The sequence below is a fragment of the Meleagris gallopavo genome, chromosome 1, assembly GCF_905368555.1.
Source record: "Meleagris gallopavo chromosome 1, MGAL_WU_HG_1.1, whole genome shotgun sequence".
NCBI lineage: Eukaryota > Metazoa > Chordata > Aves > Galliformes > Phasianidae > Meleagris > Meleagris gallopavo.
Genome location: NC_139404.1, coordinates 25970784 through 25987867, shown reverse-complemented (window position 1 = coordinate 25987867; position 17084 = coordinate 25970784). Strand labels below are relative to the sequence as shown.

Genomic DNA, 17084 nt, shown 5'->3' with positions numbered 1-17084 from the left:
GTATTGGCACTTGTCAACATGATGCAGAATTATGATTGACCACAATGACAGAGGTCCTGGGCATGCAAAATCAAAGCTAGGAAGAGCCTGTCCATGATTTGCAAGGACAGGACAAAGGGAGAAGCAGAACAAAGACACCAGCCAGAAAGAAAGGCCATCAATGTCAACACTGCAGCAAATGCGATCTCTGAAGTACCAAATCCATTAGTAGGTAGAAAAAAAAAAAAGAAAAAAAAAACAGTTAAAGTGGCTCTGAAAGAAAGTTGCAAGGGAACTAAGTGCTCAGCTGTACCACCTTTCAGGGAAATGTTCTAAGTCATTTTCAGGCTTTTACATATTGTTAAGAGGTGCTGATCTTAATGCTTGCACTTGAAGTAGGGACATTGCAGCCCTGCTGGAATCCATTTGAGGAAGGCTGAAGCTCAGGTAGCACTGTTTCTTAGTTCTGGTCTTTCAGTTTGCACTCCTGATACACATCCAAGTTTCATTTGCAGGACAATTCTATTTGAAAATATGGCCAATTCCTACCTTGGTAGTTTTGGCTTCAAATGATCCCTCTTTGACTGTTATGTGTGCCTGAATAACAGCACTGCTACTGCATGTCAATTCAGCGTGCATGTTGTGTGTGGTAGTACCATTGTCTTCTATTTCTGTTTAGTTTTTTAAGGAGGTATTTTAAAAACAGAAAAACAACAGAAAAAAATAATTTAAACAAACTTGAAAACAATAGTTTAAATTGTTTTGATTAGATTCTAAACCAATTGGATTACAAGGGAAAAGATTCAGAAATTAAAGGGAAAACTGCAAAAGAACAGCCATAATTGAATGACTGTCTGAACGTTAACTAGAAAATACAGATTTCTTTTTTAATATTATGCCATTACAAAAGGTCCTATTAGAATAAAGCTATATGTAAAATCAGAACCCTTATTACAAATCTAGGCCAGATTGATTTTCTTATGTGACCTTCAACTACCAACAGAGTTAGAGAAGGCTCAATCTAGTTCTTAGTAAATAGGTGTCACCAAACAAACAGGACTGACACTAATTAGCTCCCCTGTTGATAGTCAGGACACAGAGGGTAGAGGCATGGAGACAGAGTGACCCATTCATCATTAAGTGGTAGGTGAGGATATTTGCACACTGGTATGACTGTGGTTTGCAAAGCAGCTACCACTTTGAAACTATACTGTGAACAGAAGACTGTGTTATCAGCTTAGCAACCATCATAAGCAGTTTGCACAAAAATAGAGCAAAAAAAAATCTCTATTTAAATATATGAAATTTAAGAAAGAGAACATTAATTACTGGTATTTTCCTATCTAAAGGAAATACCTCTTCATTTTGGTCATTTCATCTAAGAAATGGGCTGAAACCAGAAAAGAACAAACTGTGAGCCTGGGAAAGGACAATAAAAGACTGCCAGCAGCTACTAAACAAGGAGAAACTGGAAAAAAGTTTGGAAAGTGAAAAAAGATGTTGTGAATAAGTGGTATACAGTATGATGATTAATAGTAACTAGAGGGACAATTGATCAGGAGAGCAGCTGTGAGGGAATTTGAATTTTTTTTTTTTTTTTTTTTAAAGAAAATTCCCAATAGGATTCAGACAATGTTTGTAATAAACCTATTTTTATTAAGATTATTGGATTGGTGCTATCTAGGGGATTATATTTTCCAATTACTAATATTTTCATTTTTCAGTCTTAGTTTATGATTGAAGCAGGGACATAGGTGGCACAGAACAAAATGCATTGGCCTGGTTTGGGATGAGAATAATCATAGCCTCAAAGCAAACAGAGTCCCAAGAAATTAGTCTTTATTTTCTAGCTCATTAAAAAAGACCTTGAGTTTTAATAGCAAAACATTTGTACTTTTTTTTAAAGTACAGTTGAATATCTGTCCATTTGAAAAATTTATTGCCTGTATTTTGAAATGGGAGCAAAACTCCAATTTGGTGCCAGATTCTAACCTTTAACATAGCCAAGTCTACCCTCAAATCTCATTACTATATGTATGAAAAATACAGAAAAACCCACGCATAATTCTCAAATTAAGCCACAGTATCTATGAACAGGAAGACTGCAACTTCTGTCAGAATTTCTTACAACTCTGTCATGATTGTATGTTGAAACCAGTGGGGATGACTTGCTGCAGAGCTGTTTTGTACACAAATAGGTCAAAAAACTAATTTGGTCCCTCCACAGATTGGGCTTGATACTTCAGCAAGAAAGTTTTTTAAGGAGAGATTTCCTTGGGTAAGACTAGAAGATCTATCAACAACTCCGTTCTGAATTAGCAGTGCAGCACTTTGCTACTGGGGTGACTATCTCCAAGGCCAAAAAGAGAAAAAAGATGACTCAGGAGTCGAGTTCTAAGGTCTAAGCTTAGGCTGAGGCTTGTCTGAAAGGGCCACGACCAAAGATTAAAATGATGTTGTAGAAAGGTTTTGGAGATGGAGAACCTCTGTTCTTCTCTTGCTTCTTTTTCTCCCACTGCTTTAAAAGATGCAAGGAGAAAAAAGCAAGTACCATCAGCAAGTCTTGCATTTCTCCCAAGCCGCATCTATTTAAGACAGCTCACAGAGGAAAAAGACCTTGCGTTCTGTGGTACATAGTCTTTCCCTGGATCTTAGCTAGGGAAAAAAAAAGAAAAAAAAAAGGAAAAAAAAAAAAGAGCAGTCCTCTACCAGCACGTCAGGGGACAGTCATTTCCTAAAGGCTGACTGCAGTATGCTGAGGCACGTACACAGGAAGATGACAGATGCCTCAGAGATAGATGGCAGTCAGGTGAGGCTAAAGCACAGACTGCCACCCTTGGAGTGAACAGAATGGATGACCACAGAAGTTCTTAGTCAGTCACTCTTGAGAGATTTCTCTTATGCTCTAAAATTTGGAAAGCATTTCTAAGCTCAGTAAATACCCCAACAGGTTTAAATATCCAGGTGTTATTACAGTAAGAAGAGAGACTTGTATAACATTTTTTTTCATATGTTTTCTTACTGTCACAGAGGAAGAAGGTCACAGTGTGATGCACAACAACAACAAGATCTGGAATGTAATCTAGTGGATGTTAGTACAGGCTTATTGGAGTCACTGGGAAGAGAGAAAAACTGACAAATTCCACAACCCTCCATAATATGAAATGATCAAGGCTTGAACATCTTACAGTACTAGCAGCCATAAACTTTATTGTGGGAACAACTGTTATGCATCAGTGCAAAATTTACAGGCAAATTCACTCGTAAGTGCAAAGTATGAAAGAACTGCCAGTTTTACTTAGCCTATGTGCACTCCTTGGAGCAGCACTACATTCAGTTGCATAGTTCCGTGCTCTTCAGTACTCTTTAGGACTGTTATTAGTAACCAGTAGTAATAAATCTTCTGGGTTTACTGTCAAGAGTATCAGCTGGCTCCACAGATCAGGAGGAGAGTGGAGACACAGTCAGAAAACCAAGCCCCCCATTATGCCTTGGCATATCAACTAATATTTTCGTGTGTGTCACTGAAGGCCTAGGGATCAAATAGCTATTTCTAACATGCTCCCTCAGTGTTAAAAGGTCTCGGCTCTTCCTTTGCCCTGAGGCAGGGACTGCATTTAACTTGCAAAATACTTGTTTGGGCCATTTTTTTTCTATCTTTTGTGACTGAGAAAATAATCCATTCATAATCCATATAAAAAATATGATAGGTGATTAGTTCTCTGGAGTTACATTGTAGCTGAATCAATTGCTTCAATTTTAGAGCTGGATCGTGGCTTAAAGTTCATAATCAGAACAAACAGCTCAGATGACACTTCGTGAATGCATTGATTAAATATGATTCTGACTCTAGTGCTCTCAGTTAATGTCTCACTGACTTTAAACATATTTCCAGGACTAACATTTAGCTAAGGCAAGGTGAATGTGATTGAACAATTTATTTTTATTCTCCAGTTGAACATTTTTGACCTGCAATACCTGGACAGTGGACAGAAGACAGAGCACTGAAATGTTCTTTACCAGCCAGGGGCAATTCGCAAAATAAATATCTAACTAAACAAAAGAATCACTGAACAATGGAATACAGGATTTCCTTTAGCAATGTATTTCTATTTGTCCAAAGGTATGCCACAAGTATGATTAGCAGGTGTCTATTTGCCATGTGCATACCATTCTCATCCATAACTTCCACCTGTTTCTTCTGCATTTCTCTGATCGTGTTCAAAACCTTATGCTATTGTCTTAGATATGTATCCTTAGAGTCTTTAAGATATTTCATAATTCAACTGTGTCTGGATTTTGAAATATTGTGATTAGACAGACAGAAGAAAAGCCATCTTAAATTACTGAGTGTAGTTACTTCCTGACCACATAGGATTGTTCCCTGTAGAATATTTTTCCAGTGGTTTATCTTAGCTTATTTTAAATGACTTTGGAGTGTAAGTCTGTAGCAGTTTCCTCAAAATATAAGTCTACAGAAGTATTTCCTAACATTCAGCCTCAGCTCCACAGCTTGCTTTTATCCCTCTTGTCTGAATAATATATTTTAGATCATCTTAAATAATTATCCTATCTCCCGAATAATCATGCTCCTGAAGTACCTTGAGAATTCTCACTTTTTGTGCCTGTGCTGTTTGCTTCTGCAACTGCCAAATACTAGCACTGACCAGGAGGCAAGAGAAGGGCTAGGAATACTAGATTAGATTCAGCAGCGGAGGAGTTCTGCTTTTAGCTGGCTCCCTGTGAATGGATAGCTTTTCTAGCAGCTGCTCTCCTGGTAAAAACAGAGATTGCAGTCACTTCCTAATAATAGAAATAAACTTTAGTCAAATCCCAAATCTGTATGCTGATCAAGGTGTAACTTGTGACTTGAGATGCCAGAAACAACCTTGAAATTAAACAGTAGTACATAAAGAAGACGCATGTTTTAACACCTTTCTCCTTTTCCCTTTCTGATTATGATGTGAAATAATCAAAAGAACAAGGATTAAAAGGGAACATAATTTAAATGCTGTATTTTAAATGGACCAGCTGGGAATAATACCGTTGTTCCTCATAGCAAAATTTATGCAAAGTTAGTTTCAAATGTCTTCCTCAGAAGTCCTAGATTTTTAACGGTTTGTGGAAAAGGCCAAGAGGTGGTGATGCAGAACTGCATCATCCGGACAACCTAGACACAGGCTTGCCATCTACCTGTGGAAAACTGATTGAGCACAGTGCAGGCTTGCCAGGCTGTATCACAGAATCACTGAGTGGCTGAGGTTGTCAGGGACATCTGGGTCCATCTGACCCAAGCTCTGCTGCAGCAGGGGCACAGTGTGCCCAGGCCCACATCCAAATGGCTTTTAAAGATCTCCAAGGAGGAGACTCACAAACTCTGAGCAATGTGTGCCAATGCAGTGTCACCTGCACAGCACAGGAGTGCTTCTTGGTGTTCAGAGGGAACATCCTGTACTTTATTTGTGCCCATTGCCTCTTATCCTTTCACTGGGCATCACCAAAATGAGCCAGCCTCCATTCTCTTTGCACACTCCTAGGTATTTATATGCATTGAGAAGACTCCCCCCTCTTCTTCTTCAGGATAAACCATCCTTTCCCAGCTTCTCCCAGCACTCCCAGACTTTCCTCACAGAAAAGATGTTCCAGTCTCTTTACCATGTTCATGGATCTACTCTGGACTCTTTCTAGAGTGTGTCCATGTCTTTTTTGTACTGAACAGCCCAGAACTGAACATAGCACTCCAGGTGTGGCCTTACCAACACTAAGGAAAGGGAAGGATTGCCTCCTTTGACCTGTTGGCAATACTTTGCTTAAAACAGCTCAGGATATCATTGTCCGTGTGTGTGTGTGTGTGTGTGTGTGTGTGTGTGTGTGTGTCATTGGTGACTCATGGATCTATATCTTCCTTCAGCAATATAATTCCTTTAACTTTCAGGTACAGGTTGGGGGATGACCTGCTGGAGAGAAGCTCTGCAGAGAGGGACCTGTGTGTCCTGGTGGACGACAGGTTGGCCATGAGCCAGCAGTGTGCCCTTGTGGCCAAAAAGGCCAATGGCATTCCGGGGTGCATTAACGCAAAAGAGCGTGTCCAGCAGGTCAAGGGAGGTGATCCTCCCCCTTTACTATGCCCTGGTAAGGCCTTATCTGGAGCACTGTGTCCAGTTCTGGGCTCCCCAGTACAAAAAAGACAGGGATCTCTTGGAAAGAGTCCACCATAGGGCCACAAAGATGGTGAAGGGCCTGGAGCATCTCCCCTGTGAAGAAAGGCTAAGTGAACTGGGTCTGTTTAGCCTTGAGAAAGGATGACTGAGAGGGGACCTGATCCAAGTCTATAAATATCTAAGGTATGGGGGGCAGAGTGGTGAGGCCAGACTCTTTTCTGCAGTGTATGGAGACAGGACAAGGGGAAATGGCCAGAAACTGCAGCATAGGAAGTTCCGCACGAATGTGCGCAAGAACTTTATGGTGAGGGTGACAGAGCACTGGAACAGACTGCCCAGGGGGGTTGTGGAGTCTCCTTCTCTGGAGATATTCGAGACCTGCCTGGATACCTACCTGTGCAACCTGGTGTAGGGAACCTGCTTTGGCAGGAGGGTTGGACTCGATGATCTCTGGAGGTCCCTTCCAACCCCTACAATTCTGTGATTCTGTGATTCCATCAGAAAGCAGATGAGACTGGAGCTGAAGGCAGGAGATGACGTACACAGAAAAAATTCTCTCACTGACAATTGCATTCAGTATTTATACTCCTGAAATCAGCTTTGATGGACTACAAGCCAGGGGTTTTTAATCTCTTCCTTCCTATCATGCCTTGTACGCAGAGCAGCTCTTGTATCACCCAGTTTTATGTTCTGTTTTAAAGAGTCATCGCGGAGGAAAGTAAATTGATGTAATACCATTCGGGTAAATCACAGAATCACAGAATCACAGAATTGTAGGGGTTGGAAGGGACCTCTAGAGATCATCGAGACCAACCCCCCTGCCAAAGCAGGTTCCCTACACCAGGTCGCACAGGTAGGCGTCCAGGCGAGACTTGAATATCTCCAGAGAAGGAGACTCCACAACCTCCCTGGGCAGCCAGTTCCAGTGCTCCGTCACCCTCACCGTGAAGAAGTTCTTACGCACATTCGTGTGAAACTTCCTATGCTGCAGCTTATGTCCGTTTCCCCTCGTCCTGTCTCCACGTACCACTGAAAAGAGACTGGCCTCACCACTGTGGCCGCCACACCTCAGATATTTATAGACCTGGATCAGGTCCCCTCTCAGTCATCTTTTCTCAAGGCTAAACAGACCCAGTTCACTTAGCCTTTCTTCATAGGGGAGATGCTCCAGGCCCTTCACCATCTTTGTAAAAAAAAAGTGTAAAGGTACACTCCAGCAATTATTAAAAAGCACAGGACATCAAAGTGATACACCAACAAATAACTAAAAGGGGGTAACTCTAACAGTTATGAAAAACATACTAGCTTTCCCTTGCTTCTCAGAGAACAGGAGTCCAACTATCCATTTTAGCCTTTTGCAAAACGTTCCTCATACTTATCAGACATTTTTCTGGTGCTATCGTTTCTGCTACTCTCTAGACAGATGGCAAATGAGAACCAGGCACCGAAATAGGACTCAGCGTCACCAGTGACAGGGAAACAGTTTGCAGGTCGTTATCACTGTGCCATGCACGTGCACCATGATTTACAGGGGTTTGCTTCATGCAACACATAGCCAGTCCTGGTCTGATCAGACCAATGGAGGAGGCTGTGTTCCATAACATCATCTTGTGGTCTGAACCTGAGGACCAGGAGAAATTTGTTTTCAAAATCATTCCCCATGTCCCAAAAACAAGAGAATCAAACAAAAAGAGAAAACAGTAGAGTTGATAAAATTCAGTTACATTTTTCCAGATGTTCAGATGTGGTTTATATGATAGAAATTAAAATTGTATTCTGACAGAAGCTCTCTTTTTTTTCCAGTAGCAGCTTTCAAATCTTTGGGAGTCAATTTTTTTTCCCCCAAGAATATATCTGTGAGTATTTATAATTTAAATGCATACTTTTAGATAGACTAAAAGATAATGTAACTCTTTCAAATATTATTTTTCCAAACTACATTTTGTGCCTGTGAATCTTTTCTGGATTTTTGGAAAATGACAAAAGCTGTTAAAATTTATGTTGAAGAGAATTTTAGCTTGGAAAAATAAAATGAGAGGCAAATATTTAATGAAAGTTTGAGAGAAGATTATTTTTTCATGTCTAGACATAGAAGCCAAAGCAAATGAAACATGGAATGAATAGGCATGTGGTTTTGATCATCTGAATCTAAGTATCTTTCAACATTAATTAGTGCATGCAGAATTAGTTTTGCCTTTCGCTATCAATTTTTTCAGGTGCGACTTTTGAGAGTTGAGTGCAGTTTTTATTTCATTTTTAAATAACTATGTTAGAAGCCATCTCATTGCCCTTATTCACACCACTTTGTCTTGGCTCGTGTTCTTAAGGGCAACCTGGCACAGTTTCATTGTGTTTCCTCAGTAACTTCCTCTAAAAGTGCATATTATTCCTTTCACTTAACAAACACAAATAATCCCTACTAATGACATGTAATGAGCCACACAGTTACGCCCTAGAGTGGATCAGACTATCCATCTAAAAAAACCCAAACAACTATAATTCTTGAACAGTCCTAGTTTTATAACTGAAGAGGTAAATCACTCATTATAAGAGAAAGGATAAATATCACAGAGCTAAATTAAAAAAAAAAAAAAAAAGATAACAGGTTTCTAAAATTGAGCAAGGGTCCTAAATAAATCTTGTTTTTAAATATCCTTGTATCTAGGTTGTTATAAAGAAATCGTCAAATTAGGTGCCTACTTTGTGGACATGGACAGCAATATTCCTTACGTGTGTTTTCATTGTGTGATCCATAGGTAAAATTATTACTTCTCTGTATATCGGCTTGCATTGTTGCAGCTCCTACAACAACCTAGTAATGGTCCAGCACCCCACTTTACTAAATGTTCTATATACGTGCATTAGAGCATATATACACTCTGCAGAGTTTATAATTTGAGCGTAGAACAAGAGGTGGAGGAAAGCAGGGAAACAGACACCCTGTTCAACATGATATGAAGTAGTCACAGCACATCAGCAGCTTCACTTTGCCAATTTTGGGGAGTTTGTTTTTCTTGAGCTTTTTTATAGACATCAAAGCAAAGAAGTTTTAATGAGGGTCTGAAGGAGAATAATGAGGTACTTTTGCAGATGTCTGCAGGGTGTTCCTCCTCACTCAAAGGGGCAACATGTACAAAGACACTTTGAAAAACAAGTGAGCAATGGAGGTTGGCATCTTAGTTCTTTTGAAACGAAAGTCCCTGATGCTGACCTCATTTACACTGGTGAAAGCTGTAACTCCTGTGAAGTCAATGAAGTCCCTGTAGCATAAAATTGGTCCTGGATTGCAATCTGCCAGAACTGTCTTTCAGAAGCCATCACAACCACTGAAACCTTATTTCAGAAATACTTTCGGCTCATTTTTTAATTTATTTGTGAGGTATATTTGCATCCTTCTGCCACTAAAAGGTCTTGAAAGTGAGTGTTAGTAAGCATTTGCCAAAAATGTGTAATAGAATTTAATGTAAACAAGAATATGACCACTTTGATTTTTCTATTGTAAATTGTCATGTGTGTGCGTGAGTATATATGAACAAATATGCATGTGCATAAATGATATATGTACACATATGTGCACACAGCACACACATACATACATTCATATACATTCCTCTGCATTCTCATGTGGAGGGATACAACTTCACATCTCTGGTAGGGAAAAGGTAATTAATTTTTGCTAAGAAATAGCATGTTATCTCCTTTCCTATTTTTTACACGTCTCTGTGCCTAAATTACCTATGATGCACTCATTACATACATGCAGAAGAGTGGTTTCCAGATGAAATATTGCTACAACCTACACTAACACCAAACATATCACTTTATAGTTTTAAGGGAATTAAACAATTTGTCACCACTTGACCTCAACTGCCCAATTGTATCTAAATGTGCAGGTCATATCCAAACACAGCTGGAAGCCCAAGACCCCTTAAATGAAGACTCAGCCATCTGTGTCCATCTCCTCCATGTGAGCTACCTGAACTCAGGCTGAAATCACACTGCCTGCATATGCCTGCGTTATCTGATATCAAGGCCCTTCTACAGAATACCTCAGGCTATCTTATGTACCCTGAGTGCATCATGTGACACTTCTTGAAGGACAGATGCAACGTACAGAACCAGGCACAAATGTCAGGATCTGGCCGCAGGGTAGGTAAATGTGTCACTCCCTCTTGTCTCACGTACAGGGATATTCCCTAGGGAAACATCAGTGGGATGGCCCCAGAGCGGGCCTGGGGGACATCTCCTGGGACAGCTCTGTGGTCTGGCTATGAACTGGGCCTTGGGTTATCCCAGGGAACTGATCCTACATTGGGAGGGTGATGCAGACACTAAGTTGCATTGCAGGCATCCCCTCACAGAACTCACAATCAGAGCTGCCAGAGGCTCTCAGCACAGCAAACTTGGCCTTCAGAAGTAGAAAGGGCAGGGAGGCTCAGCTGGGGGAAACCCTGGAGACCTCCTCACTCCTCAAACTCCAACCACTGCTATGGTTTTATTTCCCCTTCCCCACTAGTTCAGTTCAGTGGAAGAGCACAGGCAGTTAAAACCTGAGAAATCAAACAGCACTGTCTTGGCAAGACTACAGGAACTAAATACGCAACTTACATTCAGTTCTGGGAGCTAAGTATTGCAGAGGACACTGCAAGTAACATATCTGGTTCTACAGATTTATAGGAAATACACTGAGCAAAAAGCTGAGAATTAGATTTTCATGATTGACATTTCTCTACTTACAGAGAAGAAAGAAAAGGTGTTAGAAACAGAGTAGGAATCTAAAAGATGTTATTCCTGAGCTTATCTCTTTACATGGGGCCAAGTTATATGTTAAATACTGCCACTTTTTAGTTAGGAGAATACTACATTTAATTGATGTATATATAATTTTTAATATGTTATCAACTATGCTTTATAAATCTTTATTCATTTCACCATTTGTGAAATAAAAACATCAAGCAATGGAAGGAAGACATATTTGCTACTTTAAGGTACCACTTACAGAACAGACCAGACAATTCCAGTTTGTACTCTCTATGCTAATTGCAGTAGGACCCTTCCTTGAATTACCAGCTTCCTGAACCACTATTGCCATTTTTTTTTTTATTGGTGAGATGTTGAGAATGAAATAGGAAACAAATTTTGTGAAAATCCAGAATCACATTTTTTTCTGTTAAACTCTTGTAGACTTACCAAGAGACTGAATGTGAAGTGTTTTAACAGTACGGCTACCTCTAGAGCAAACTAGGCTTACCAGCTCACTTGTGTCAGCTCAATTTATATGATTCAGAGATCAAAATCAGTGCACTGCACATAATTTGTAGTCCTTCACATTGCTTTCCAAATGAGTGGCATGCTTGTCATGGTATTAAAATTCTGATGTTTGCTCCCAACCAAACTGTCTACAGAAAATTCTACCTGATATATTCAATAATTTTATTGACAAAAATTCTTATCCTCATTTATCATTTTTAAAAAGCAGCATGGGAATCTTAAATCCAGCAACCACAATTAGAAAGTTAGAATTAGTCAACTCTATTTTAAGTTACCAACAGAGAAGACATAACCTCACCTGCTTGGTGCCGTCTTTAAGCAGCCTTTAAGATGTCTATCAGCACTTTCTCTGTGTGGTTTATTATCCAACTTGGGCACAGTTTCTTTCTTGTGACAAATCAGCGTGTAGTTTTTGTCGTCGTTGTTTGCCCAGAAGGTACCAATTGATGTTTCGTATCGTATACAGAATTCCACTTTGGCTCCATCTCTCTGATAAGGAGGCACCAAAGAAATCTTAAAGCAGAACTGGTCAGTTTCACTGCCACAAGAATTAGGCATGAACTCTGCTAGGATATCGTAATAACTGACCCAGTCATCCAGTGTCATTCGAACATACACCAATTTTTCAAAAGATACATTGAGGACTCGTATAATGCCGTTCATACAGGTAATCCCAGGCAGGAACACAATTGACTCCAACAGTACTTTATGTTCTCGCACTTTTTGCAAAACTTCTTCTTGGGAAGTAGGTAATGTAAATAGTTGAGTTAAAAAAAATTCCTCTTGAGGGAAAGCTTCGTCTTCTAAGTCATTGTTTTGTGCTATATTTGGAATTTCCCAGGTATCAAACTCTTTAACAGACACAAGATCAAACCCAAATGCATCAGCAAATGAAACCTTTCTTGCAATGGTGGTAGGGGCATCTGCCTCCTCTTCCTCTGAAGAAGCAGAATTCCGCCTTCGGGGAAGTGGAGAGAAACGGTGTTTAATGTCAGGTTTAACATCTTCATCTTCAGAAAAGTAATCGTTTACAGTAGGGACTTCTAATAAGTTAGCTTTGCTAACCCGACTAGGTCCTTCGAAAGACTCCATTGGGCTCACTGATATAAACTGAAAGAGAACTGTACAACTAGTAGCAGCTGATATTTGAGACGCTGTGATCTAAAACAAGGATTAATGTTACAGTTGACATTGCAAAAGGGACTCAGACCTATTAATAGATGCTGTGGTGTGTCAGCTATGTTGGCTTGTTTTTAATCTAATAGTATTTGATGTTATAATTTCAATTATACATTTCTAATGCTGCATTCCCTATTTTGTGTGGCTCTGTGTGCTGTGAAGAAAAATAATATTTAAAATCTAGCTAAACAAATGGAGCTATCTTTAGATGAACAACTTATGTTGCACAACAAATTCATCACATTCCACAAATGAAGAGCTATTAATCTTTGATCAGAATGCATCTTATCTTAGTAAGTCATTACTATATTTTAAATTATTTCCATATATATTTTCAAGGACATTTTTTGTGATTCTTTAGGATACAAAAGTGTAATGCCACATTCTTCCCTGGCACTATACCACAATAAACCAGTGAGCCAGATCCTAGAACTAAGCCAGCTTTTTCTAGCTAAGGATCAGCCATCACAACTTAAATGGACTATGAATGCTGTAAAACATTGAAGTAAGCATCCTAGAGATGAATTTGTAATTCACTATTGTAAATAGGACTGAATTCGCCACTAATTATGTTACGAAATTATTACTGCATTGAGCACCATCCAACCAAATGGAGACAAATTCAAGTCATAGAATTAACTTGTGCAGCCAACCTTGAAACTCAAACCGTGTGTCACACAGCTATAAACAGGAGGAAGAAACACATTTTGTCATTTAATTTTTCTCAGCCTTTGTGGAGGTTATCTTCCCATAATATTAAATGAAATGGTTTCTCAATCAACTTAATCAGTTAGGATTTGGTTCGTAATTTCATGGTATTCCACGCGTGGAAAGAAAAATGCAATGTTTATGAGACAAAGATCATGAAACCAAAATGTCACATTTTTGCTTCATATTATTTAACCCGTTTTCCTTGCGTCTCTCTCAAAGGTTAAATCAATGCTATAATCTAATTGTGCAGTACAAGCTAATATGACAGGGCTTGCTTTGATTTAGCCATGTCAGAAACTGATGGCATTAGTGGTATCATCACAGATCTCTTCACACTTTCCAATGATTTGGGTCTTCTGATCTCTTTTGAATCCCTTCTCCTGTTGTTACAAGTAATTTGCCTCCTCCACCATGAGAGCATCTCCAAGTCTTTCATGCTTCTCCACCTTAACCTCTTAACAGCTGTCCCATGGTAAGTCTTGAATATCTCCAGAGAAGGAGGATCCCCTGGGCAGCCTGTTCCAGTGCTCTGTCACCCTCACTGTGAAGAAGTTCCTTCACATATTGGTGTGGAACTTCCAGTCCAGTTTATGGCTCTTTCCCTTTGTCCTGTTCTCAGAGACCACTGAAAAGAGGTTGCCCATATTCCTTTGACTTCCATACTTAAGGTACTTATAAACATTAATCAGATCCCCTTCGAGTTTTATTTTCTCAAGGCTGAACAGACCCAGTTTACTCAGCCTTTCAAACAGGAAAATGTTTATAAAACATCCATACTTCACTACTATTACCATAGTTTGAAAAAATACCACATAAGGAGAAATTCATAAAATCACTTTCTAACATAAACTACAGAACTCCTAGCACAGCCTTTGGGATTTTAATGATTTTAAAATTGTACTTTACAATGCTGCATTTTTCAGCAAGGGCTAACAGTGCAAATTTCTTGTTTAAAGACAGTAATGTTATCCAGCCATGTATTCTTGAGGGCCTAGGAAGGGACACACAGCCACAGTGGACCTGCTGTATGAACATTTTGGTTTAGTATCTTGCAAATTAAGTGCTGTTTGGGAAATGAGACTTCTTGCTCTAATGGCAGTTCTGTTTCTCTAAGAAAATACTACAGTAGTAATTATACAAACAAGGAGAACTTATTTATGACATTATTACCCTAATGGCTACTTTTATTTCTGTTTCATGGACACTTCTATAAACAAGAAATAACAGTGACTTTAATCAACTCAGACAAGCCTGTGCATATGTAACTGTCATGCCATTCATTGAATTCATCACCTACCCTGAAAGTAAAGGATGTTTCTTTATGGGAGCTGGGAAACAAAGGGTTATTTATCAGTTTAGCCTAAAGGATACCACTGAGTACCAAATTTTCAATTTTGTGCCATTATTTAGTGAGAGAAACAGCATGTACTCTGGTCAGTTTAAAAAAAAAAAAAATGGAAAAAAACATTGAATAAGAAATAAAAAAAAAAAACAAAAAAACAAAAGAAAAAGAATATTTGTACAAGAAAGAAATGTCATTGGTTACAAAGATGGAGGTTAAGAAACATAGCTGAGAACAGAGGAAAATCACATTTTGTTGGAGAGTGATTTTCAATCCACAAGCCTAATCTTCAGTGCAGTGGGGTAGAGACTAAAACTGTTCCTCCACCTGACCTAGGGCTTGCCTGGAAAGTTTGTTCCACATTAGACTTTTCACGAGGGTCTCAGTAAGTATTTAACCAGATGGGTATAGAAAGGTACACCAAAGCAAGTATTATTGTGCATGTAAGAATTGCACTAACACTGTAAAATTATTGCTATGAAAAATGCAGTACAAAAAATAAATGAAAATATCTTGCTTTTTTCTCTGCATCTTGCTATGTGGTGCCCAAAATACCTAAGTCAGATGACAGAATAAGAATTTCCTTTTGGATTGTATCAGCAACAGGTAGTTTAAGAATTTCTTCAAGGGGTAATTTCCTTAATCAATTACTTTCTGAATCCTCATCTTCCTTACCTTTTTTTGCACATACTAAATTCAAATGTTGAATCAAAGGACATGTTTTATAGATGTTCTTGAATACTTTTAATTAGCAATGGAAATAGGAGTTAGAATACAGTAAGAATGTGCAGAAAATAAGATGGCATCATATGCTTCTTCAGTGAATAGCATAGTAAACATTACAGAGGAGAATGTTATGGAGACAGCAGGCTTAAACATAATCAAACACAGAGCAGAACACAAAAGCAATAGCCAAATAGAACTTTAATTAAAAATAGCTTGTACCTGCCTATGTTTTTGGCATATTTATTGTTACCACTGGCCAGATGTTCTTTCTTAGCCCTATCTGGAATATAATATACTTTTCTATGTCAACTGAAAAACAACTATATCTTAAGCACAGACTAAAGAGTAGAATAAAATCTGGTTCCACTTGACTGGGGCATTCCCTAATGCCCCAGAAAACTGCATTTCTTCAGCTGAGAGTATGAGATGTATTACTTACTTCACTGCTATTTAATAAATCTATTAGGATAAAGCATAAAAATATTTTTCCCTTGCAGAAAACACTATTCCAGTTGACAGCTGAATGGTCAAAAATGCTGAACAAGAGGTAGAAGAAATAAGGTTAAATCCTTTAGGGAAAAAAAAAACCAACACACACACACACACACAAAACATTGCTTGCAAATATTGAGGGAGATTTTGAAACAGCAATTCACTCTCAAAACTTGTAGAGCTATGGGAGTAAGAACAGCATTTCACTTAAGCAAGTTATTTTGTCTAAATTTCACATGAGTGAAGCTAAATATCAGTAATCAAGGCTGAGTGAGGGGAAAAGCTGCCTCGGTTGTTTTCTGATCTTTGTTACAGATTGTATGACTCGAGTACTTTTTAAAATACTTCGTCCTACATACAATTGGTAATTTACTTAGTTAATATGTGATCCAACGTGGAAGCCAGCTCACTCTTCAGTATTTGTGCTTTTTTATCAGAGACAAGTGGAAAAATTGCAGTCTTTGTAATATATTTTTAAAATGTGAACACCAGTATTATCCTAAGGGAATTTTGTCAGCTAAGCAACCGACAAAACACTCTAACTCTCTTTAACCTTAACTGATGATAGAGAGGAAAACAGTGGCAGAGGAAAAGACAATCAAGACATTCTCAGCACAGTGAAAATTCAGATTAGACTACTGTACCGGAATTCCCAGATACTCCAGTTTCCAGGTTCAACTCTTCAAGTACATTCAATTTATTATAAATCAAAATGAAAAGAATTTCACACATCTAGTTGATAAATCTATCCTTTTATTTTTTTATGCTTTCTCGTGGGAAATCCCAAGATTCTGAGAATCCAATATTTTATCAATGATATAAAAATATAGTAAAAAAAATGCTCCTTTAATAAGTTATGTAAACTTTTTTTGAAGAAGAATCTGCTTCCCCAGGATAGAGAAAATCTGTATAGGAAGAATAGACAGCACACTTTCTCTGCATCTATTTCTTCTTTTCAGGTAAAACTGGACATTGACTAAGTGAGAGTAGTTATCACTCTCATGTCAGAGCTTTGCAGACTTTCCAGGCAGTGACAAGAAAACTCCCACAAAGAATAGGCATAAAACAGGGAATTTGCCTTATATTTTGTACAAGAAACCTTGATTTGGGGAGTTTTTCACTCTTTCACTTTTAAAGATAAAACTCAAAGGAAAACAAAATCAATTCCAGAAATAACATGGAGCAAGGAGAAACAAACAAGATGCTCAGAAATATGGGGTGGA

The 17084-nt window shown here is 38.6% G+C and overlaps 1 protein-coding gene across 1 annotated transcript in view; it reads right to left on the bottom strand.

Moving 5' to 3' along the window:
- PPP1R3A (protein phosphatase 1 regulatory subunit 3A) overlaps positions 1-12503 on the bottom strand; it is a 29596-nt gene extending 17093 nt beyond the window's left edge. Inside the window, exon 1 of the mRNA XM_010706790.4 lies at positions 11710-12503. Coding sequence (XP_010705092.1) covers positions 11710-12503 — 794 coding nt within the window. The remainder of the gene's footprint in view (positions 1-11709) is intronic.
- Between the last annotated feature and the right edge of the window lie 4581 nt (positions 12504-17084).